Source organism: Plasmodium brasilianum, chromosome 9 (assembly GCF_023973825.1).
Source record: "Plasmodium brasilianum strain Bolivian I chromosome 9, whole genome shotgun sequence".
Lineage (NCBI taxonomy): Eukaryota > Apicomplexa > Aconoidasida > Haemosporida > Plasmodiidae > Plasmodium > Plasmodium brasilianum.
In genome coordinates this window covers 2,046,492-2,069,564 of record NC_090122.1, presented here as the reverse complement: position 1 = coordinate 2,069,564, position 23,073 = coordinate 2,046,492, and the positions used below count along the sequence as shown (strand labels likewise).

At 27.1% G+C, this 23,073-nt stretch overlaps 5 protein-coding genes across 5 annotated transcripts; 3 read left to right on the top strand and 2 right to left on the bottom strand.

The window, feature by feature from the left end:
* Window positions 1–1,231: 1,231 nt before the first annotated feature.
* MKS88_003049 (uncharacterized protein) lies at window positions 1,232–4,840 on the top strand (the record flags this gene model as incomplete). Its single annotated transcript, XM_067216108.1, has 1 exon — window positions 1,232–4,840. One exon carries the CDS (start codon window positions 1,232–1,234, stop codon window positions 4,838–4,840), a length of 3,609 nt encoding a protein of 1,202 aa, XP_067073620.1.
* A 661-nt stretch (window positions 4,841–5,501) lies between these two features.
* MKS88_003048 (bicoid-interacting protein BIN3) lies at window positions 5,502–6,812 on the bottom strand (the record flags this gene model as incomplete). The annotated part of the gene is made up of 1 exon (XM_067216107.1): window positions 5,502–6,812. The coding sequence occupies one exon, from the start codon at window positions 6,810–6,812 to the stop codon at window positions 5,502–5,504; it is 1,311 nt and encodes a 436-aa protein (XP_067073619.1).
* A 1,805-nt stretch (window positions 6,813–8,617) lies between these two features.
* MKS88_003047 (TMEM65 domain-containing protein) lies at window positions 8,618–11,105 on the top strand (the record flags this gene model as incomplete). Its single annotated transcript, XM_067216106.1, has 3 exons — window positions 8,618–10,510; window positions 10,715–10,857; window positions 11,078–11,105. 3 exons carry the CDS (start codon window positions 8,618–8,620, stop codon window positions 11,103–11,105), a joined length of 2,064 nt encoding a protein of 687 aa, XP_067073618.1.
* A 202-nt stretch (window positions 11,106–11,307) lies between these two features.
* Window positions 11,308–14,520, bottom strand: MKS88_003046 (ABC transporter B family member 3; the record flags this gene model as incomplete). The annotated part of the gene is made up of 3 exons (XM_067216104.1): window positions 11,308–11,351; window positions 11,536–11,698; window positions 12,130–14,520. 3 exons carry the CDS (start codon window positions 14,518–14,520, stop codon window positions 11,308–11,310), a joined length of 2,598 nt encoding a protein of 865 aa, XP_067073617.1.
* Window positions 14,521–18,779: 4,259 nt separating this feature from the next.
* On the top strand, window positions 18,780–22,046 carry MKS88_003045 (dynamin-like protein; the record flags this gene model as incomplete). Its single annotated transcript, XM_067216103.1, has 4 exons — window positions 18,780–21,076; window positions 21,263–21,396; window positions 21,677–21,723; window positions 22,020–22,046. 4 exons carry the CDS (start codon window positions 18,780–18,782, stop codon window positions 22,044–22,046), a joined length of 2,505 nt encoding a protein of 834 aa, XP_067073616.1.
* Between the last annotated feature and the right edge of the window lie 1,027 nt (window positions 22,047–23,073).

Below are 23,073 nucleotides of genomic sequence, written 5' to 3'. Positions count from 1 at the left end.
CGGCCGCATACAAAAATATAGATTAAAAAGGTGTACTTTGTGTCCATACGGCAATACAACATGTGCATATTATATGTACATTCATATTTTACATATGTCCTTATAACATATTTGCAATATTGCAGCACGAACAGAAGTAATAGGGACACCTTTAAATGTGGTCTATATGAGGACTTAAGAAATAATTCTAACTCGCTAAATTAAAAATGCTGATCCCATATTTTTGTTAAATTATCTTAATTGTTTTATAGTCTACAATATAAAATACATTGTTTAGTGTAGTATTACTTTATATAAAAAACAAAAAAAAAAAAAAAAAAAAAGCTTCACGTTTTAATATATATATTAACGTTCTCATTTTAAAATTATGTATATTCATGTACAGGCAATAATTTTCATTAAAAGTTTTTTTTTTTTTTTTTTTTATTTATTGCGAATTATTTATTTTTTTGATGTAACGAATTTCTCACTTTTTTCAATGTAATAATTTTCTTTTTTTTTCTTTTTTATACATTTATTTCTAAATTTTTTTTTTTTCAGTTTTGAACCATTTTTACTTTGTCACATTACCTTATTTATGTGATAAATTACCGTATATTTTGATAGTAAAAAAATTCACTGTTCATACTTGTAAATATGTAGCCATCTTATTTATGTGAGACGCATGTACGAACTGCTAACCAAAACAAGTTTAGTTACATGTTTATGTTGATACAATGTTATATGCCCTTGTGATGCCCACACATTAAAACAGCATATATATAACATACCTACATGCATTCATACATTTGTTATCTGCTGGATAAGGCTGATTTATATCTCGCATATTGATGTACATTTATGTAAAAATGCTCACGTAATAATGCTCACGTAATAATGCTCACGTAAAAATGCTCACGTAATAATGCTCACGTAAAAATGCTCACGTAATAATGCTCACATAATAATGCTCACATAATAATGCTCACATAATAATGCTCACGTAATAATGCTCACGTAATAATGCTCACGTAATAATGCTCATGGAACAGAAGTTATACATTTAAACTAACTGAATTCTCGTTATTTTTCAAAACAGCGTTTTACGACTGAGCTCCTCTTTATAAATGCGGAGTTTTCCAGTATTCTAAATTTACCTCTAACCGTTTGAATGTTTGCTTTATGGTTCATGTACAATTTTAACTGTTTTTCCTGATTGTATTTTTATAAAAAAAAAAAAAAAAAGAATATAATGATAAGCAACGAACTAGATTATCTAAAGTTCATAATATGTGATGTATTTGGACATACTTGCAGTGAAATAGTAGAACTAATTTTATTATATGGAAATAAATTAACCATTAACGAAATTATTAATTTATCCAATTATGAGTTCAGTATAGTTAGAAATATTTTGTTATATCTGTTGATCCACAATATTTTAGATATTCATATAATTTATGACAAATCAGGGGAATGTAGCCATATTGCCTCCAAATATGGAAAGAGTAACACGACCTTAGGGGAAAAGTACAGCAAGGGCCTTCATTCAAATAAAAAGAAGACGTTAAAAAGAAACGAAGCACAGGTAGAGGAAGCAGGAGTAACTACAGGAGTAACTTCAGAAGTAAACACAGGAGGAAACGCACGAGCAAGCACTAGGGAGGGTCTCAATTTGAACGAAGAGATTATTTTATTACCGGATCACGAAAATTATAAGTACATGAAAGGATGTAAGTGTGCCTTGTGTATTTGCAAAATAAAAAGAGTAGAATATTTTGTTATAATTAAAAATATTTATGTTCTTGTGAGATATGCCTCTATATTTTATTACATCCATCCAACACATATAAAAGAAAAGAATGAAGATAACCTAGAAAATATGAACAGTTTTACATCTTCTAGGTCTTCATCTACTATCAGTTCCAACGTATGTTACAATTTCTTTGTATCGGATGTAATACTTGACGATAGTTTAGCATATTTAGACGATACCAAGAACAGTAGTAATAGTAATAACAGGAGTAGTAGTAATAACAGGAGTAGTAGTAATAACAGGAGTAGTAGTAATAACAGGAGTAGTAGTAATAACAGGAGTAGTAGTAACAACAGGAGTAGTAGTAACAACAGGAGTAGTAGTAACAACAGGAGTAGTAGTAACAACAAAAATAGTAGTAACAACAGGAGCAGCACCAACAATAGAAGCAACATCCACAACAAAAATAGTAGTAACAACAGTAGTGGTAACACCTTTGAAGAGAGCCCAGAAAGAAGAGACATAATAAACTTTATCGAAAAGGTACTTCTAATGAGAGTTATTAAAAAAGGTAGAATTACCATGGAAAATTGCTTAAAGAACATCAGACAGGATGATTATGTTGAGGTGTGTAAGAAAGAGATTCCAAATTTTAGCAAAAAAAAATTAAAGTTAATATTTTTTCAATTATTAAAAAAGAAATTTATAAAAAAGTGTAAGTATTTTAATGAACATATTTGCGAAAATAATAAAAGCATAAGTGAAAATAATAAAAGTATATTTGAAAATAAAAATAGCGTATGTGAAAATAATATCATATATGACAGTACTATTAATTATTATACTGCAAATACTGATAACTTATCTTGTAATTGCAATAATGACACATCAGACCTTATTAAGAAAAATAAAATAAAAGATGGCTCAAAGAATAAAGATATAAATTTTGGTCATTTAGAACCCTCATATCACTCTAATGAGGTTAGTCTTCACAATATTAACCCTAGGGAAAGCAAAAATAGTGAACCAATTAACATATCAGAGTTTTCAAAGAATAAAAACATTAGTATTGACAATAACATAAACTGCATTAGCGGCATGGAAAGTATTAGCAGTGTGAACAATATTAACCACATGAACGGTATTTCTGTTCATCACAAAATGCAGGAGACAAGCAAAACGAACACTCACAATGTAACAAAAAAGGAGTTAACAAAAAAGAACAAAAATAGCAGCATCATATCGAAAGAAATGATAAACACGATAAGTAATGTTAAAAAAAGAAAAATACATGACAAAAAAGATAATTTTCAAAATGATAATAATTTGAAAAGTTCAGATAATATAGAAGACATACTTTTCAATGTACATAGTGAACAAGAGAAAAATGGGAATAGCAAATATAAGAAAAGGAACCAGCAAAATAGTTTTAGTGATACTATTTTTTGTGGTAATAATAGAAGTAATGATAGTATTGGTGGTATTACTGGAATCAGCGAAAACATCAGCAGTAATAAACATAGTAATCAAGGCGCACAAGAACTACATTATAATGATAAAGAGGATGAGGGGGGAAAAAATGCCATAACAATTTTGCATAAAAAAAGAGAGGCCTCTTGTTACATGGACAACTTTTCATATGATACGAACAAATTTTTAAATAAAGGGAGCATGCAAAATAATCTCTTTGAATATCTTGATAACCCATTCATCTACTTCCAAGCAAATAATGAAGTATTATCTCTTTTATTTCTAAAACAAGAATGTTTTAATTTTATAACAAACTATTTTAACCTGAACGAAATAGGAAAATGTATATTTTTCTTTTTATTAACTAATGTTCAACTTACTTATTGTGCAGAGGACAACACATATAGGGATAATCCTTTTTATTGTTCATTTGAAAATATAGAAAAATATGTAATTGAAAAATTAAAAAAGAAAAAAATATTTATTGATAAAAATACAGTGTTACAAAATTTAAATATACTGATAAAATATCCTGAACAGTTAATAAAAACACAATATAATAACATAATTACATATTCTGTTGATTTCACAAATATTAAAACAATTTATAAAAACAAAATAACATCTAATGTAATAGAAAATATGAATGGTTCAGATGCATTAAGAATATGGAGCTTCCTCATGTCAACACCTGAGCAAAAATTGAATGATGAAGTTATCAGTGAAAATGTATTAATACCTTTGAATGATGTTAGAAAAAAATTATATAATTTATTATATTATGGATATATAAAATGCCATGAGTGTAACAATAGTAACAATAACAAAACTTATATTAAGCATTCCTTGTCCTTTTCAACAAATATTTATTATACAAGTAACAAAATAAGGGAAAACTTATATGCCATAGCTAAAAATATTTACATTAGGAAATTCTACGAAAATAATGAAATTAATAACCTCCATAATAGGTCTAACATGTGTATCAGCGAGAAGGAAAACTACAGAGAAGTGGATATATGCAACAACATAAAACAAGTTAGTACCATCACTGCCACACTGAAGAACGACAGAAATAGTAGTGATGAAAGATTCGTTTACAACGCTAGAAGTATAAACAGAGATAGAAGTATAAACAACGATAGAAGTACAAACAATGATAGAAGCATAAAAAACGATAGAAGCATAAACAACAATAGAAGCAAAAACAGCGATAGAAGTATAAACGATGATAGAAGTATAAACTATGATAGAAGTATAAACAACGATAGAAGTATAAACAACGATAGAAGCATAAACGATGATAGAAGTATAAACAACGATAGAAGCATAAACGATGATAGAAATATAAACGATGATAGAAGTATAAACAACGATAGAAGCATAAACGATGATAGAAGTATAAACAACGATAGAAGCATAAACGATGATAGAAGTATAAACATTGATACAAGTGCCAATAATAATAGTAACGTTAATAGAAACACCAACAATAGCAACAACAGTAGCAGTGCCACCAACCTCAACAATATAAACAAAAAGGGCATAACTTTAACATCACGGGAATATGCGGTAGATTACTTAGAAATAAGTTTGATCAATTTAGACAAGCTAATTTTCATTTTTAACATCTGACCTGAGTGCTGCTTCGCAATCCTCGCTACATCTCGAGTCGCCCTTCACACAATGCCTGTAGGTGTGTAATTCAATCTTTTAAATCAACAGAAGAATAGATTTTGTAATCGCCTGAGCTTCAGGGTTAATATTGTTATTCTATCTCTTAATTATTCATATATGTATACGTACATACATATATATATATGTTTTTTTTTTTTTTTTTTTTTTTTATAATGTGTCTGTCTTATTTTTCATCCTTTTTATTAAAGTAATTTGTTTGGGCGCACGTGTACATATATATACGTGTTTGTCTTTTAATTCGAAAATTTATTATTTTATTTTATTTTATTTTTTTTGTTAACTAGGTTTTTAATATGTACACATATAAATTTATTATTAAAAACTGTTCCAAATTTTTGAAAAGAAATATTAATAATATGAAAAAAGGATAAGTGTACGTATAATTGTATGTATATTTATATGTATTATAACAAAAGTGAACACAAAAAAAAAGGAGTAAAGTAGGCCCATTAAACACCAAAATGTACGCATACGTACATACATACACACACATATATGTATATATATATATATATATATATATATACATGAATGCATACCCCCAATTTATATACATACGTGAAAGTACATGCTGGGATACAAACTCAGTATGCGCCTCCTACACTTTTCGATAAATGCAAATAGTTCTGTTAAACATGCCCGATCCTTTCTTTTTCCGTTGAATATCTCCCTTCCTCTCATTCTCTCTAAAATGTGTTTTCTCAATAAGCACCATTTTATGTGTATTGTGACATGTTCCCTGTACAAGGTCGTCAAAATTATCATAATTTAGCTTCGTTTCGTGTTTATAATATTTCTTCTCATTTGATTTTATTTTATATTTTATTTCTTTATGATATTCTAATATGAAATATCCTCCTGATTTTAACATTTTATGGACTAACTTAAAAAAGAGAACTAAACAATCATCCCCATAATTTAACTGTATCCATTTCAAAACAGAAAAACAAATTATTATATCGTACATACATTCTATTTTGTCAAATTTTTCGTCAAAAATGTTAGAGCACAAAAAGTATATATTAAAAGGGAAATAGTATTGGTTTGCTCTATCCTCTATATTACTCGTTTCGTTAACAAAGCCCAAATTTTTATCAGATAATTTACCCTCATTTTTTTCACATAATTTGCCTGCATTTTTTACAACTCCTGTTCTTATGACTTCATACTTCCTTTCAACTTTTTCATTTGTTTGAACTGTCACGGCACCCCAATCTTTAAGTTCGTTTTTATAATTCCTTAGCTCTCCTACTTGCTTCATATGTTCATATAAAAAGTACAGATCAAGAAAAATATCTTTCTGAATTTGAAAAAGATTTTTATGATTTAAAAAAAATGGTATCATATGCTTTTGACTGTTATATATTAAAACAAATTCAATAAATAATTTTAATAAACCCACGTTCTTATTAATTATGGAATAATCAATATCTATACCATTTACTCTTTTGCACTTGTATTTTAAACTTAACAAAAAGGTAGTAACACCACAATTACAACCAATATCTAAAATATCTTTTCCATTGAATATATCCTTAATTAAATTATTAACATATGTCAATCTGTAATCATCAATATTTTCTTTCTCTTTCTTATTCGTTTGCTCTATTATATAGCAAATCCGTTCATTATTTTTATATTCTTCTTCCTCCTTCCATGATTTTGCGTCTCCCCTATTTATTATCACCTTATTACATACTGTTCTTTTTTTGTATCTTTCGTAAAAATAATTGGGGTAATTGCCATGCAGGCAAATTCTTTTATTTTTCCCGTTTTTCCTATTTCTGCAGTTTTTGCAATTTTTATTTATTATTTCGTCTCCATAAATTGCATCAATTGACTTGATTTCAAAGAGATCTTTTAATTTTGCAATTTCTCTATTTTCACTATTTTTAAAAATGCAGGTCATTGCTCAATTTGCATTCTTCGACATGGACTAAGGTTATTTTTTTTCTTTTCTTTTATGTATTTTTCTTTACCTTTTTTTTTCGTTCTTTTTTTCTTTTTTTATTTTGTTCTTTTTTTCCTTTTTATTTTGTTCTTTTTTTCCATTTTTATTTTGTTCTTTTTTTCCTTTTTTATTTTGTTCTTTTTTTCCTTTTTTATTTTGTTCTTTTTTTCCTTTTTTATTTTGTTCTTTTTTTCCTTTTTTATTTTGTTCTTTTTTTCCTTTTTTATTTTGTTCTTTTTTTCCTTTTTTATTTTGTTCTTATTTTCCTTTTTTATTTTTCCTTTTCTGTTCATTCAAAATGCTGCATTCTCTGTTTTGTGAAGTTCGCTTATTTCTTTACCTCCAGTTGTCTCATCATAAAATTACGAGTATATAATACAGTTAAAGTTAATAATATAAGAACGCACATAAAACAGTTTTAATTTGTTTATATAAATATATATGTAATACAAAATGTGAGTGCTCATTTTTCAAAACCCTAAATTAAAAATAAATAAGCAATTGTAAGTGTGAGTTTATTTTATTTTTTTTTTTCTTATTTTTTATACAATTTGAAGAATAATAATTCAAAATTTTATGCAATATTCGATAAATTTAAACTTTATTGAATTAATGAGCAATAATGAATTTTCAACATATTCTTAACGATAACTCGAAATACCAAGGAATTGAAAAGCGTATAAATACATTTATAAATAATCATACATATATCCATATATAAACATATGTAAATATACATACATATTTACATAAACATATAGATATATATATGTACGTATATATATGTTTATTTGTATAAATGTAACTTATATGCAAAACCCCAATAATACTTTTTCCTTAGTTTTAAAACATTCACTCTGTTTCTTATATAAATCTTCCAAATGGTATTGAAAAAAAGGTAAAACACTGCAAAACGCGCTGTGAAAAATAAGTCATTAATGGTATACAATAAGGCTGTCCAACGAAATACGTATACATATACAAGTATATATATAAGTATGTTTGTGTGTATGTATGTAAGTATATACATATGCACACATTTATCATACTTGTGTATCATTTCGCGTGTTTCTATGTATTATCCTTACTTTTGCGTGAACACGCATACGATACACAATAACGCTACATATACGAAAACAAAATTTCTTAAAATTTTATTATATGCTTACATTTTTTCGCTCAGGTCAAAGACATTTAAGCACAAAAAAAAAAAGAAATAATAAAAAAAAAAAATTAACTTGAATAAACATCACAACAGCATGATATAACATTCATTACCTGTTGTAGAGCACGACATATTTATTCTTTTATCTAAAAATATCCCTTATTTTTTTTAAAACAAGCATACAATAAATTGAAGAATTATATTATATTATAATATATTAGATTACCATTTTCTTATGCTCTCATCAGTGTTTCACATAGCGTTCAGTACATTCGTTGTTTTGCACTCTTATTAATATTTTAATATTTTATGGTACGTTATATTATGTTTTTTTTTGTTTGTTTTGCGTGTTCGTGTGTGTCTGGGTAAATGATTGCTTCATATTTCTTTTTATAATTAAATTAAGGACATATATCTTTTTAGCTTTTGTTTCTATCCTTAAATATCTTATGGTATCATCTGCTTCTTATTTATTTCTTCATTTATAATTATTTTTTTTTTGTTCTTGTATTTGTTTTTATATTGTTTTTTATTTTTTACTTTGACTTTTCTTTTTTTTTTTTTTTCTTTTTTCTTGTTTACCTTGCTTGTTCAGAAAATGTATGTTCAGCATATTTCTCTTATATCTAATAGTAACACTTTTTTACAACAAAAAAAAAGAAAATTTGTTACTATAAATAATTCACTCATAAAATACTTTATGAAAAATACTTTGTGTTACAACATTCGTTTTAATGAACGTCATCAGTTTCGTCAATTAAGTAATTTTTTTCATTTTAAAGAAAATAGAAAAAATATGTACAGCTTTTATACCTCGGATAGAAAAAATATGTTTATGGAGAAACGAAAATATCATACAACTCCTAAGTGCCATTTACAAACTCAGATAATAACAAGTGTAGTTAAAAATAAAAAACAGAATTTTTGTTTAATTAAAAGAAAAAAAAGGAAAGTACATAGTAATTATTTCAAATACGGGATAAACATAAGTAAAGAAAAGATAAACGGTGTATATTTATACCAATTACTTAAATTTTTACAATGTAACAAAATTGAACTAAGAAAATTTATTAAAAGTAACAAAATAAAAATTTATCATGTTTATTTATATAACAAACTTAACAGTCTCAATAGTATAGAACGCAAAAAATATTCTAATATTTATTCTTTTCACTCGAAAGTTGTAAAATGTAATGAAGATAACAACGAAAAGGGGAAAATTCCGAACTGCGGAAATGGGTTAGTTATAGCTGTGAAGGAACAAACACAAGTGAGTGCTGCATCGAATGAACCAACACGACTGAATGACGCAGCGAAGGGATGGAAACATCAATCGTTCGACCAAACAGATGAGCAAAAAAAAATCTACGGAAGTAGCAAATCACATTACACTGTTCTGCAAAACTCCAAACGATATGAAAATAGTCAGGTAAAAAGTGACCCAAGTTCCAAGTTGGAAAAAAAAAAAGAAAAAAGTAGTTACATTAGCGAAGCAGACAATATTATACAACAAAAAGTTTTAGAAGAATCATTGAAAAATATGTATACCATCGATAATGCTAATAACGTCAACTCAAGTAAAAAATACGATCAAAATGTATTTAAAAGGGTGGAGTACAATTCTAAAGATTTTGAGAAACAGATTGATGAAAAGAGCCATGAAAAAGGAGAAATGAATATAAAAAAACATGACCTAATATTAGTAGCACTCTCTGGATGTATTCCTTTTATATGTTTCGGTTTTGTTGACAATTCATTTATGATAATATCAGGTGATTTGTTCGATTCAACGTTTTGTATTTTTTTGGGCTTTAGTACTATGGCCGCGGCGGGTTTAGGAAATTTAACTAGTGATGTTTTAGGTATATTTATTGGAGGATATATTGAAAAAATAATTGCTTATGTAGGGTTTCCTCGAATTAATCTAACAAATAAGCAATTAAAAATGAACAGAACTCGAAGATATTATTATATAGGTAGTGCTATAGGAATCGCTATTGGTTGTTTACTTGGTATGATACCTTTATTATTTATAGATAGTAACAAATTAGAAGAAAAAAAAAATAGAAGAAAAAAAAAAAATACTAGTAAATTCCCGAATATTGATAAAACAATTTTTAATTTTGTGTCAAGCAAATTACCTAGTTATATAAATTCAAATTATGCATTTTTATTTATCCTTGATAAGGCCAACAATAATTTTTATTCATATATTGACAATCAATTAGTTCATTTTCCACTTAGCGATGGTATTATTGGAGAAGTATACAAAAGTAAAAAAACTATTAACTATGAAAGTGGTAGTCTTTTGAAAAACTTTATCCATTTGAATATGCCTATAAATAATCAAGAGCAAAACCAAAAATTCGAAAATGATGATCATCAAAAGAATGCAACTTCCTTGAAAATTAATAAAAATGCAAACTTATTTTTCGAAAAAAAGAGAATCAATGTTCACCAGATTATGGCGGCCCCTGTCTTCAGTCTAAACGTAAGTAAAAAAAAGGAGGGAAGCTACCAAAAAAAAAAAAAAAAAAATTCAACGAAAAAACTGATGGAAAAAAAATTAGAGAAAACATTTCGAGAGAACAGTTAAATTTAAAATTAAGAGAAAAGTGACCAAACGTTACAAAACCAGAAAATACACACAGACAGTATATCCTCTTTTAACTCCTTCTCATTTGTCTCTTTTTAGGAAACCATAATCGGTGTTGTCGTAGTAATAAATGCGACGAATAAAATTTCTTTCAATGATAAAGATGCTAACTTTTTGAACATGTTCTGCTCGCACATCTCGCAGGAGATAGAAGACCAAAAAGGCCTTGATGTGTCATTGAAGTAATAAATTAAGAGGGAACAAATGAAAAAAGGAAAAAAAAAAAAAAATAAAAATAATAAAAATAAATAAAGTACATAAACAAAACAAATGACGTTAAAAAGAACATATTTGTGCCTAAAAGCTACTACAAAAATGCAGTTCAAAAACTTATTTTCATAACAATTTTACAAAAATAATAAAAAAAAATTGTTTTTTTTTTTTTTTTAATTTGTTTTTCAGGTTATGCAAAAAAACAGTATATGACTAAAAAAGAAAAAAAAAAAAAAAAAAAAGAGCCAGGACGGTTAGACGATTTGCTTAAATGTTCAAACATGGTGAATTGTATTATTATTTATCTTTATTTATATACTTAATTTGCTTCCTCGTCTTTGTGATATTCTTTTTTTTTTTTTTTTTTTTTTTCATGTTTTTCCTTCTTTACTCACATTTAACTAATTTGTGCAATGTACTTATTTATAACTTAAAACACGCCTTTGTCTAGTTATGTATCCATCTGATAAAAAAGGAGAATATGTATACGCGTAAATTCATATATATATGTATATATATATGCATATGTATGTATATACATACACTTACACATACGTGCACATTCGCCTACACTCACATTAGCGCATCAATGAATACACTGCACGCGGACAAGGTTCCTTCTCAAAATAGAAAAACGTTGTACGTACCTTTCAGAAGGAAAATGTTGTCCGATAAGTCCAAGTTGGCCTTCTTGTGAGTTATGCGAATTATTGTTAAATTTTTAAAAGTGGGATTTCTCTTTATATTTTCAAAAATTGCCCTTTCGTTTTCCGTGTCCACGGCTGAGGTTGACTCGTCCAGCAGGAGTATCTGCAAAGAGAAGAAAAATAAAAACATACATACATATACATAAACACGTACATATGTACTAATATATATAAACTTCAATGTGTCACATGGGGAACACAACTAAACCGGATAAATAGTGCGGGCAGAAAAGTTTACTAGATGTGTGGTATTTCGTTCAAAAGAAAAAAATATATATCCTTCATATGCGCATATGGATAGAAGAAGAAAATGGACGCATAGCCCATTATACGTCATTACATGAAATGTGAAATGAACAATATACAATAGTAAAAAAATAGCTTAATTCACTCTCAGATTTTGTTTAATAAAGTTACTACAGCTGTGCAAGCTCCTTTTGCGCAATTCTTTTTTTTTTTTTTTTTTTTTTTTTGTGTGCTTTTCTGTCAAGTTTTTTCCTTTAATTTTGCCAATTTTTTGAAGACGATACGTACCTTCGGATACTTGGATAGCGCCCGGGCGATGCAAATTTTTTGTTTCTGCGATGATGTTAATAACTCCGTTTTGTTAGAAATGACGGTCTCATACCTCTTTCTTAATCTGCATATGAACTCATGAGTGGTACAACATTTCGATATGTTAATTAAGTCTAACATATCAAATTGATTACTGTCTATAATACCATAAGTAAGGTTTTCTTTTATAGTTCCTTTCAATAACTTTGAATGCTGCTCAACATAGGTAATTTTATCAAATATTTCTCGACTTGAGTAATTATTTAATAGTTTATTGTATAAGTATATTTTTCCCTTCGTACATTTGTATAAATTTAAAATTATTTTTAAAAGAGTGGACTTCCCTTCACCGCTCTTACCTATTATTACATTATTAGAATTTTTGTAAATTTTCATGTTAACATTTTTTAAAATATAATTATCGGGGTTGCTGTTATATTTAAAAAACACGTTCTTAAAATTAAGTACTACATCATTATCTTGATAATCTACACACTCAAATAGTAGTGCACTTTTTTTTCTATTAATGATCAAAGAATCATATTTTTTACTTTTCTCTTCATTCCTACTTGTCTTACAAACTAAAACATCTTCACTAGTGTTATTATCAGTACTGTGATATGTAGCTATATGATTAGCTTGTCCCATTTTTGAAGGCATATTGTTGTTTTCATTATCGTATAAGATAGAATCTGCGTTATTACTCTTGCCAAATGGTAAACCTTCATTTTGTACTGCATACATTTTGATTAATTTAATTACGTAATGATACTGATGAACTATATCACAAATGTCAATGTAGTAATCTAATATATCAATATAAGAATATATGTTATTTATATAAAAAAAAAAGGAAGTAAAGATTTTTTTGTCCATCTGTTTACTGCTCAATAGATAATTACCATTTAACAATATAAGCACATACGTAATAGTAACAAACAATTTATTTAATATCATATGAAGTAAATTAAATCGTTCCTTCTTTATTTGTAAATTTAAAATAGTATTCAAAGAAGTTGAGTATTTGTTATACTCATGCAGTTCTGTGCTAAATAATTTTATAATATTCATGTTATTAAGTGATTCTAAAGATATTCTAGCATTATTGATCTTCTCTCTGTTAATTTTTTTTATTCTTTTCTTTTTCATTTTTGATGACATTAAAGTCAGGAGAGAAGAAAAAAAAAAGCAACCAGCAATAACCATCGACAATTTCTTATTTAAATAAAAAATATAAATAAAATTTAGAATAATAGAAAAAAAATTTCTTATAAATGGATTTATATAATAAGGTATGATATCTGAAAAGTCATGAGACTCTACTGTTACTTTATTTATAACTGTGTTATAATCAACCTTATCATAATATTCATACTCTTTATTTAAATATATATCAAATAAAATTCTTTTCACTTTTTTCAAACAATCTGAACTAGTAATCATAAATATATAATTTCTTAGTCCACATAAACACATATTAACAACACGTGCTAAAATACAATTACATAATGAAAAAAAAAAATCATCGAATTTTCTATTTGTTAAATCGTTAAAAATTAAATTATCAAATCTTGGAATAACTATACTGATAACAGCACTATGTATCATAACAAAAATTGTTAAGAAAAAAATACTTCTCTTCCATAATACGTTTTTACATACCCATAGAAAGTTCATCATATTGTCTTCTTTCATGTACACTCTTACCCTATTTATACCTTCTTTCACTCTACTATATATCTTTTGAAAAAATAAACGACAATACTGCTTATCCAATTCAACTACTTTAGTATCTTTTCCCGTAATATTACTTCTGTACCCCTCATGTTCACTAAACAACCTATAATAAATACGACGAGGAACTGGCTTTATCCATGTCCCGCATTTTACCCCATTACTAATTAACATGGAATTACATTTATTTTTTACATCCATTGTGAACTCCTTACGCTTACCCCTATATATATTAACAACAAAATTTAAATTTTGAACAAGTGTATTTGTATGATACAAAACCAATCCTCTACTTTTCTTAACACTAACTAAACCATCCATTTTATCCTTACATGTTGTATATGGAGAATATTTGTTCATCATTTCCTTTCGTCTTAATACATTTTTGATACAACTCAAATCAGAAAGTTTTTTCTTTTTCTTACAAGCATTGCCATACTTTGTTACATTCTTAACTAAAATTCGGCTTCTCACATAAAGACTCTTGTTCAATATGGAAAAGGAAAAGAAAAAGTAAAAGGAAAAGACAAAAAGGAAAAATATAGTTTTCAGTTTTGGCATTTTCAGTTTTGGCATTTTCAGTTTTGGCATTTTCAGTTGTGGCATTTTCAGTTGTGGTATTTTCAATTCTAGCATTTTCAATTTTAGAATATTGAAAGTCCTTCTTCCTTTCTCCTGTAACTTATATACGGTTGTAATGACTGCTGAGTTGAAGAGATGACAAGTTAATGATAAACTGTCGAACTAATGAACTAGTGAAGTTCTCATTCCTCGAAACAACATCGCATATGTTCTCTTATCCTAAAAATATCTATTTTTCTGGCTCGTTCAGGCATCTTCTATACTATTGTCTTTATACGTCATCTCAAAGTAGGCAGAAAGAGGGGGGAGTAGGAAAAAAAAAAAAAAAACCCATCAGTTGGTAGTAATATGTATATATATATATACACCCACACGAGCATATATATATTTATTCCACTACCCAAATGGTTAGAAACCTATTTAGAGCAATTACATAATTATGAAAAACAGATTCGGGTAAAATTGACATAACTGTGTATCTTCTAATATCACGTAAGCTTAATTTATTCCTCTTGCATAACATCCCCAATTATATTTCCTACCAACGTGCAAAAAGAAAACGATACGCTGCTATTTTTCTTTTAGCTAAAATGCAAAGGAATAACAGAGAAAAAAAAAAAAATAAATAAATAAAAAAAAAAATAATAAAATAAAAACAAACGAGCAAACAAGCAAACTAACAAACAAAAAAAAAAAAAAAAAACTGCTATATATAAACAGAAAAATATAAATAGGATAAATTAAAAAAAATAAAGTGCGTGCATACTTGAGATATATACATTATATTGCGTAAAGCATTGTATATATATATATATATAGATATAGATATATATATATAGATATAGATATATAGATATAGATACATAGAGATAGATTCCTTTCCGACCTCTTGATATAATCACACTTGTGTGTTTCTGTCGATATATGAAATGATATGTATATATTATAGCTATTCACTGCCGTTTTATGGCACCCCACCCATCCATATCTTTTTTTCGACTACTGTCATTAGAGATTACACTGATGAAATGCTCATAACATGAACCTGAACGTAAGGCATATTTTTAATTATTCCCTAAGGGCAATTTTAACATAAACTTAAGTGATAAAAAAAGGGGATACAGGTAAAAGGAAATGGATGAACTGAGAATGTATAAAGAAGATGGAAGAGAGAAAAAGGAAAAAACAACAGAATAAAAAATAGTACAAACAAACCGCTATATAACTTCGAAATATTTTTCCATCCTTTAATTTCTCGGAAACAATCACGAGTACTACCTTTTTATCTGTATATTTTCCTGACGCATTACACTTGGCCATTCCTGCTACTGCTACTACTATTATTGTTACCACAGCTATTTTTTTTTTTTTTTCTTTTTTATTATCAGAGTAAAAAACAGATCACTAATGCATATTTTTGTTATCACATGATTGATAGCTAAATAAAAGGAAACATAATTATGAACAGGCAAGAATTTAATTACCGTATGACAGAACTTTAAATTCTTAATATGCACATGAATCTACATGCAAACATGTAAAATTCACATAATACAATCCCCCCAGTTCTCAAAAGTTATCAATAACAATAAAAATAAAAAAAATTAAAAAAGCCTTATACAGAGAGTTCGAAACCTAATATTATATATTTATATTTACGTTAAAAAGGGGCAAACTTTTTTTGGGTAATTAAGCTCATATTTTATATGCATGAAGCTGGTTAATATTCAAAATTTTTGCAAAAATTAATAAAATTACAAAGAAAAATTTGAAATATACAAAATGAAAGAAGTGCAAGAAATATTAGATATATTAGAAATGGAAGAAATACAAGAAATACAAGAAATGCAAGAAATGCAAGAAATGTTAGAAATGAAAGAAATGCTTAAACGATATATACTATACCCAACTTTGTTGTCATGTGCTAGTTCTATATATGCGGCCTTTTGGTAGTAAATTTTTTCTCCTTTTTTCTGTACACATTTTATGGGAGCATTTCCGCTTTTCATATGTTTATTGCAGATGCATAGTTAAGCTTATGCATACGTACATACAAACGTAATACATTTATGTGCATATTTCTATAATGGTACATAAAAGCAACTCGAAAATTATATGCCTTTCCGAAAATATAGTTTAGTAACACGAAAAAAATAAAATATGTAATAATAAAAGTACTATTATTAATATGAAGAAATATAAATAACTATACGCACGAAATAAAAATATTTTATTTTATTTAAATAGATCTATTATTTTTTTAATTTCAAATGGCATTTTCTTTTTATATTTGCCAGTAAAATGACATGAACAATATTAGTTTTAAAGCGCATTAAAGAGTACTTAATTACGCAAAGCATATAGTTTTACCTAGCTCTTTTAAAATTATCTTAAAAATAGTGATATATAACATAGCGATACACTCATAAAGCAGCTATATATTAATATTATTATATATATATATGTATTTATATAAATATGTATATATGTATTTATATATGTATTTATATATGTATTTATATATGTATTTATATATGTATTTATATATGTATTTATATATGTATTTATATATGTATATACTTATATACATATTGCATACTCGTATTAAAAAAAAAAAAAAATTAATTTATAAAGGGTAAAAATACGAAGCACGACCCAAAATCTATGATTAAAACAACTTTAAAATAATGAAAAATAAATTTAAAAAAAAAAATAAAAAAGATAAGTAAAAATAAAAAAGCTGTATTTCTGCAATGCATTATTTTTAAAGCGCATTTTATGCTACATTGTTATAATGTTCTACTGTTATAATGTTCTATTGTTATATTGTTATAATAAAATATATATTTATATATGGATTTTTCTTTTTTCTTTTTTAATACATTTGAATATTTTGTAATAGTAAATCCTCGTGAGTTCATCTTTCAACTTAAAAGAAAGAAAGTGTTTTACCGTGTATTGCTGCCACAAAATCGCAGGCCTTGCAAGTGTATAATAAAATATATATCAACCATTTTTTGTTAAACTATTTATATATATTTATGTATATTTATATATACATATACATATATACTTACACTCATGTTTACACATATATTTATACATACATTCATATATATATACATATATACTTACACGTATATTTACACGTATATTTACACATATATTTATACATACATTCTTATTTATATACATATAATATATATATATAAATGTAATGTATGTATATTAACAAGTGTGTACTTGTTTTCCTTTATTTTCTTCTACCTTTCTTTCCCTATTTTTTTTTTTTTTAAATAATTAAAATGAACATTTTTAATAGACATATATGTACACTATAATATCGCATGAACATACCTGCAAGTTTATTTATTTCTCTTTAGTATATACGAAAAAAAATATATATTTTAAAGGAAATAATAAGAAGAATTAAAATATATTTTAGGTGTTATATATTGTTGTATATTACACTAGAAAAAAAAAAAGCGTGCGTGTTTGTGTGATAAATGATGAGTGACAAATTAGTAGCCGAACTCTGGTATGCATTTACAAACTGTTAGTTTATGTTTGTGTTTACATATGTACATTTGCATATGTACATTTGCATATGTACATTTACATATGTACATTTACATATATATATGTACATGTTTGCACTTTTTGTGTATTTTTCATGCATTCTCGCCTATATATGTACACTTACTCAATTATTTTTTGCCTTTCCATTTTAAATAGGTTTTTTGGCATTGTATGTTTTTCTTTTTTTAATTAGTTTTTTTTGTGAAAAAAATAAAATAAAATAATTTAATAAATAAGTGTTCAAATAAGTAGTCAATAGGTATGCAAATTGCCTTTGTAGCAAAGATTGAAGGAGCACAGTAATACGTTTGGTGAGCCCTTGTTGTGTTTGCCTACTTGATCGTAAAAAGTAAAGTGAGAGTAAACATTTAGCAACAGATCTGTATCATCATTCTATGAGGAGTACCTTTTAGACGTAGCCTACGTTCATCTGTATAAACGTATATATATATATATATATATATATATATGTATCATATGCATGCACGTGAAAAAGAGGTTACACTAACAGTAACGCCTATACTTAGACACCGACACACGCACGAAGAACATAGGTAATTAAGAGCAGTATCCCGCATTGTGTGAAGTACCTGTGTGATACGCAAAACGTAGGCTTTCGCTTGAAGTGCACTTGATTATTACTGCTTCCTCATTTTTTTGCCATATATTTTCTCCCCCTTTTTTCTCCACCCCCCTTTATGTACCCTTCGTCGAAAAACTAATATCCCAATAAAATGGAATCATCCATGTATAACAATTTGCGTAAACTGATAAACATCATTGACGAGTTAAGAGATATAGGTTTGCAGAAATATATAAACTTACCACGTATATGTGTAATAGGTACACAGAGTAGTGGAAAAAGTAGTGTTTTAGAATCAATTGTAGGTTTGGATTTCTTACCTAGGGGGGAAGGAATAGTTACAAGGAGGCCTATAGAATTTCGATTGATACATATAAAAGAAAATAATGAGCCAGAGCATTGGGCTATATTTGAAGACGAAAAGAATAAAAAGTTTACGGATTTTAATGAAGTTAGAGATCATATAAATAATTTAACTGATGAATTAGCAGGAACAAATAAAGGTATTGTAGATGAACCGATAGTATTAAATATATATTCTACCGGTTGCCCGGATTTATCTTTAATAGATTTACCCGGAATTACTAGAGTGCCACTAAAGAATTCAGATCAGACAGATGATATAGAAAGGTTAACTAGAGAAATGGCTTTTAGATATGTAAAAGATCCAAGGACTATAATTTTGGCAGTGTTACCAGCAAATGCTGATATGTCTACAAGTGATGCTTTGCAAATAGCCAGAAAAGTGGATCCTAAGGGATTAAGAACAATCGGAGTAATTACTAAAATAGATTTGATGGATAAAGGTGCAGATGCAAGTAAGATGTTGATGAATGATGAAATCACATTACGATTAGGTTATACAGGTGTCGTAAATAGATCAATAGCTGATATTAGGAGTGGGAAAAGTATAACTCAATCCTTAAAAGATGAACAAGAATTTTTTCAAAAACATCCAATATATAAAAAATTATCTCCAAATCTGTATGGTATTAATTCACTTACAGATAAATTAACAAAAGTGCTACTAAGACATATTAAAAATTTTTTACCTGACGTCAAAATAGAAATTAATGACAAAATTAGATCAATAAATGATAAACTATATGAATTAGGTACTAATGTACCACTTGATGCAACTAAAAAAACTCAACTTCTATGGTCTATGATAACAGATTATTGTGAAATTTTTAAAAATACATTGAAAGGAAAATATGATAAAAGATTACAAGTCTTTATTGAAAACAACGATATCATATGTGGACTTAAAGTTAGAAGTATATTTAACGAATTTTTAGATGAATATGTAGGTACAAATGTAACAACTGAACTGAGCGACTACGATATTGATGATGCTATTTGTCTACATGAAGGAGATAGCTTACCTGGCTTCCCATCCCCAGATACGTTTGAGTTTTTAATATTACCACATTTAAAAAAAATATATGCCCCTGTTTTTAATTGTTTAGATAAAGTTAGTCAAACGCTTGATATTTTATCTCAAAAAATAGCTAACCGTGTTCTCATTAGATTTCCAAAATTATCTGAGCAAGTATTAGACTTATCTCAAGCAATTCTAATGAGGGAAAAGGAAAATACACACAACATTTTAGAGAACTTTATTGAAGCCGAAACAAACTATTTATTTACTAATGATTCGTCGTATTTAATTGAACATGGTAGTATTATTAGTTCAAATGAGGAAGATCAGAATGATAATGCTAGTGGTGCTGGAGGAGCAAACCAGGATTATAGCAGCAACCAACAGAGATATCAGAATAAAAGACAACAATCCAATTTGTCCAATTCAAATCAAGATATTAATATTATTAATAGTAATAACAATAATAATAACAATATGCAGAGTAAATACTATTCAAATATTTTGAGTGACCAAGAATATATTACAGGGAAAGCAACGAAATATATTACCAATGCACAGAAATCAGTTATGAGTATGTGGAATGGAAAGGATAAAAAAAAAACTAGATATAATGCTCAGTTTATTCAAGAAATTAGACGTAGGTTAGATTGTTATTTTAATATAGTCCTTAGAAATGTTAGAGATAGTGTACCTAAAATTATAGGTTATTTTTTAATAAGAAAATTGCAAGAGAAAATGCAATTTGAATTATACTCAGATTTAAATAGTGAGCAAAAACTTTACGAGTTATTAAATGAACCCCCACATGTAGTAAAAGAAAGAGAAAATCTAAATAAACAATTAGAAATTTTGAAAAAAGCAAACCAAGTTCTCTTAAAAGATCCAAATATCACTTCAATTAATATAGATTTATTTGATGCAAATTATGAACAAGATCTAATTGAGTTTCAGAAGAGCTTAAAAAATAGCAACATACAAAGTACCCCTCAAAACTATAAGCAGAATGTGAGTTCCTCTCGAACCAACATTCAAAATGTGAGTATGAATGACAGCTCCGTCATCAGGTAAAAAAATAAGAAAACATCCCTCGGCTCGAATATCCTAGTGCGTATATATACGTATACGTCTGTCAGCCATTTGTCTATGTATGCTTTTTTTTTTTTTCCTGTGTGTGTTTATATTCTCATTAACGTACGTATACTTGCCGTATATCAACATACATGCAACGCTGCCTATTTTTCCCTACGTAGCAAACGGAACCAAATGCCAATGCAAAACCGAAACAACTCCCCCAGTTCGGTAAACTCAAACATCATGAAACAATCAAGTACCATAAATCAGAAAATGGGAAATTCTTCTTATATGCAACAAGGTCACATGAACGGTAACTGCATAAATGTTCATATTAAAACGTGTGCTCCCCTTACCCTCCTTGCTCTATTATTTTCTCATATCGTTTGTTGAACAATTTTGAAAAAAAAAAAAAAATCTATATACGTATATATACACATATATATATATATATATGCTTCATACGTTGTACAAGCAGTTTTTGTCGAGAGCATTGTTTCGCGAGTACATGTGCGCACGAATGTACTTATGTACAACACTGGCACATGAGGAATTTTTAATGTTAACTTGATTTTCTCCTTTTTTCTCTGCAGATTCAAAAGGAAAGCATTTATTTGAAAAGGAGCCCATGAAGAAAAAAGTAATTCTTTAATTTTCCACTTTTCTGTGTACGCGTTCATAAAATACGCATATGTACATATACATGAGCATACGTATATACATATATACATATATATATAGAAGGTCTTCTCCACGTGCTCACAACTTTTGATGAATTTGCTTCAAGCAAGCCGCGGAAGGACATCACACACGTATAATACATGCATATATATATATATATATATATGCAAATACACCTATGTACTTATATCCACCCTTTTGTACATTTATGTTGCTATGATTTATCCCCGCATATTGATTCTTGTTTATTTTTAGGTTCAGTACAACCCCTTGTTGGATTAACATTGCACCACAAACCATGATTGACGGTTGAATAGTAAATATTGAAGGAGTGTTTACACCGAATGAATGATAGTACACATGTGAATATATTTTTATAATTATTTATTTTATGAACTAATTTGTTTAATTCACATAATCATTTATTAACAATTATTTACATTTTTTCATTTTTATTTTTCATCCTTTTTGTTTTTTTTGTAAAAATTGTGTAATAAGTAAATATGAGTAATCATAATAACGCAGTAATATGCGCAAGTTAAATTATTTTCTCCCATGCTTATGGCATATATGTTTATATATTAATGTGTATATACAAATGTAGGTATATAAAAACGTTTGTATATGCAAATGTATGTATGTACAAATTTATGTATGTACAAATTTATGTATGTACAAATTTATGTATGTACAAATTTATGTATGTACAAATTTATGTATGTACAAATTTATGTATATACAAATTTAGGTATATAAAAACGTGTGTATATTCAAATGTATGTATGTACAAATTTATGTATATATAAATGTAGGCATATATGTATGTGTGCATGAATATATACAGTATGCACGTTCATATATATATATGTAAAATATATATAAACAAGTACCAGGTGCATTTCACAAAGGTTTATACTTTTTTAACATATTTTTTTTAATTTGTTCATTTTTATACATAAAATTATCCTGATATTATTTAAAAAAATTAAAAAATTAAAAAAATTTTAAAAAAAAAAAAAACAAAATTTTTCCCAATCAATTATATTAAATGATAAAAATATAACAATTGACATGAAAGAGAGTGAAGCAAAAATTTGTGAAAAAGAAACAATAGAAATAAAAATTTTTTTAAACTGAAAATAGAAAATGTAGATTTTTTTCCTTTTATTAATACAAACATAATAACATAATGCATATTGAATAATAAGCAACGCAATTGTTATAGGGAAAATTCATTCCTTTTTAACTTTAATGCGAAAATATAAGGTAAATAAAAATGCCATGTGAAAAGTGCGAAAAGAAGTTGAAA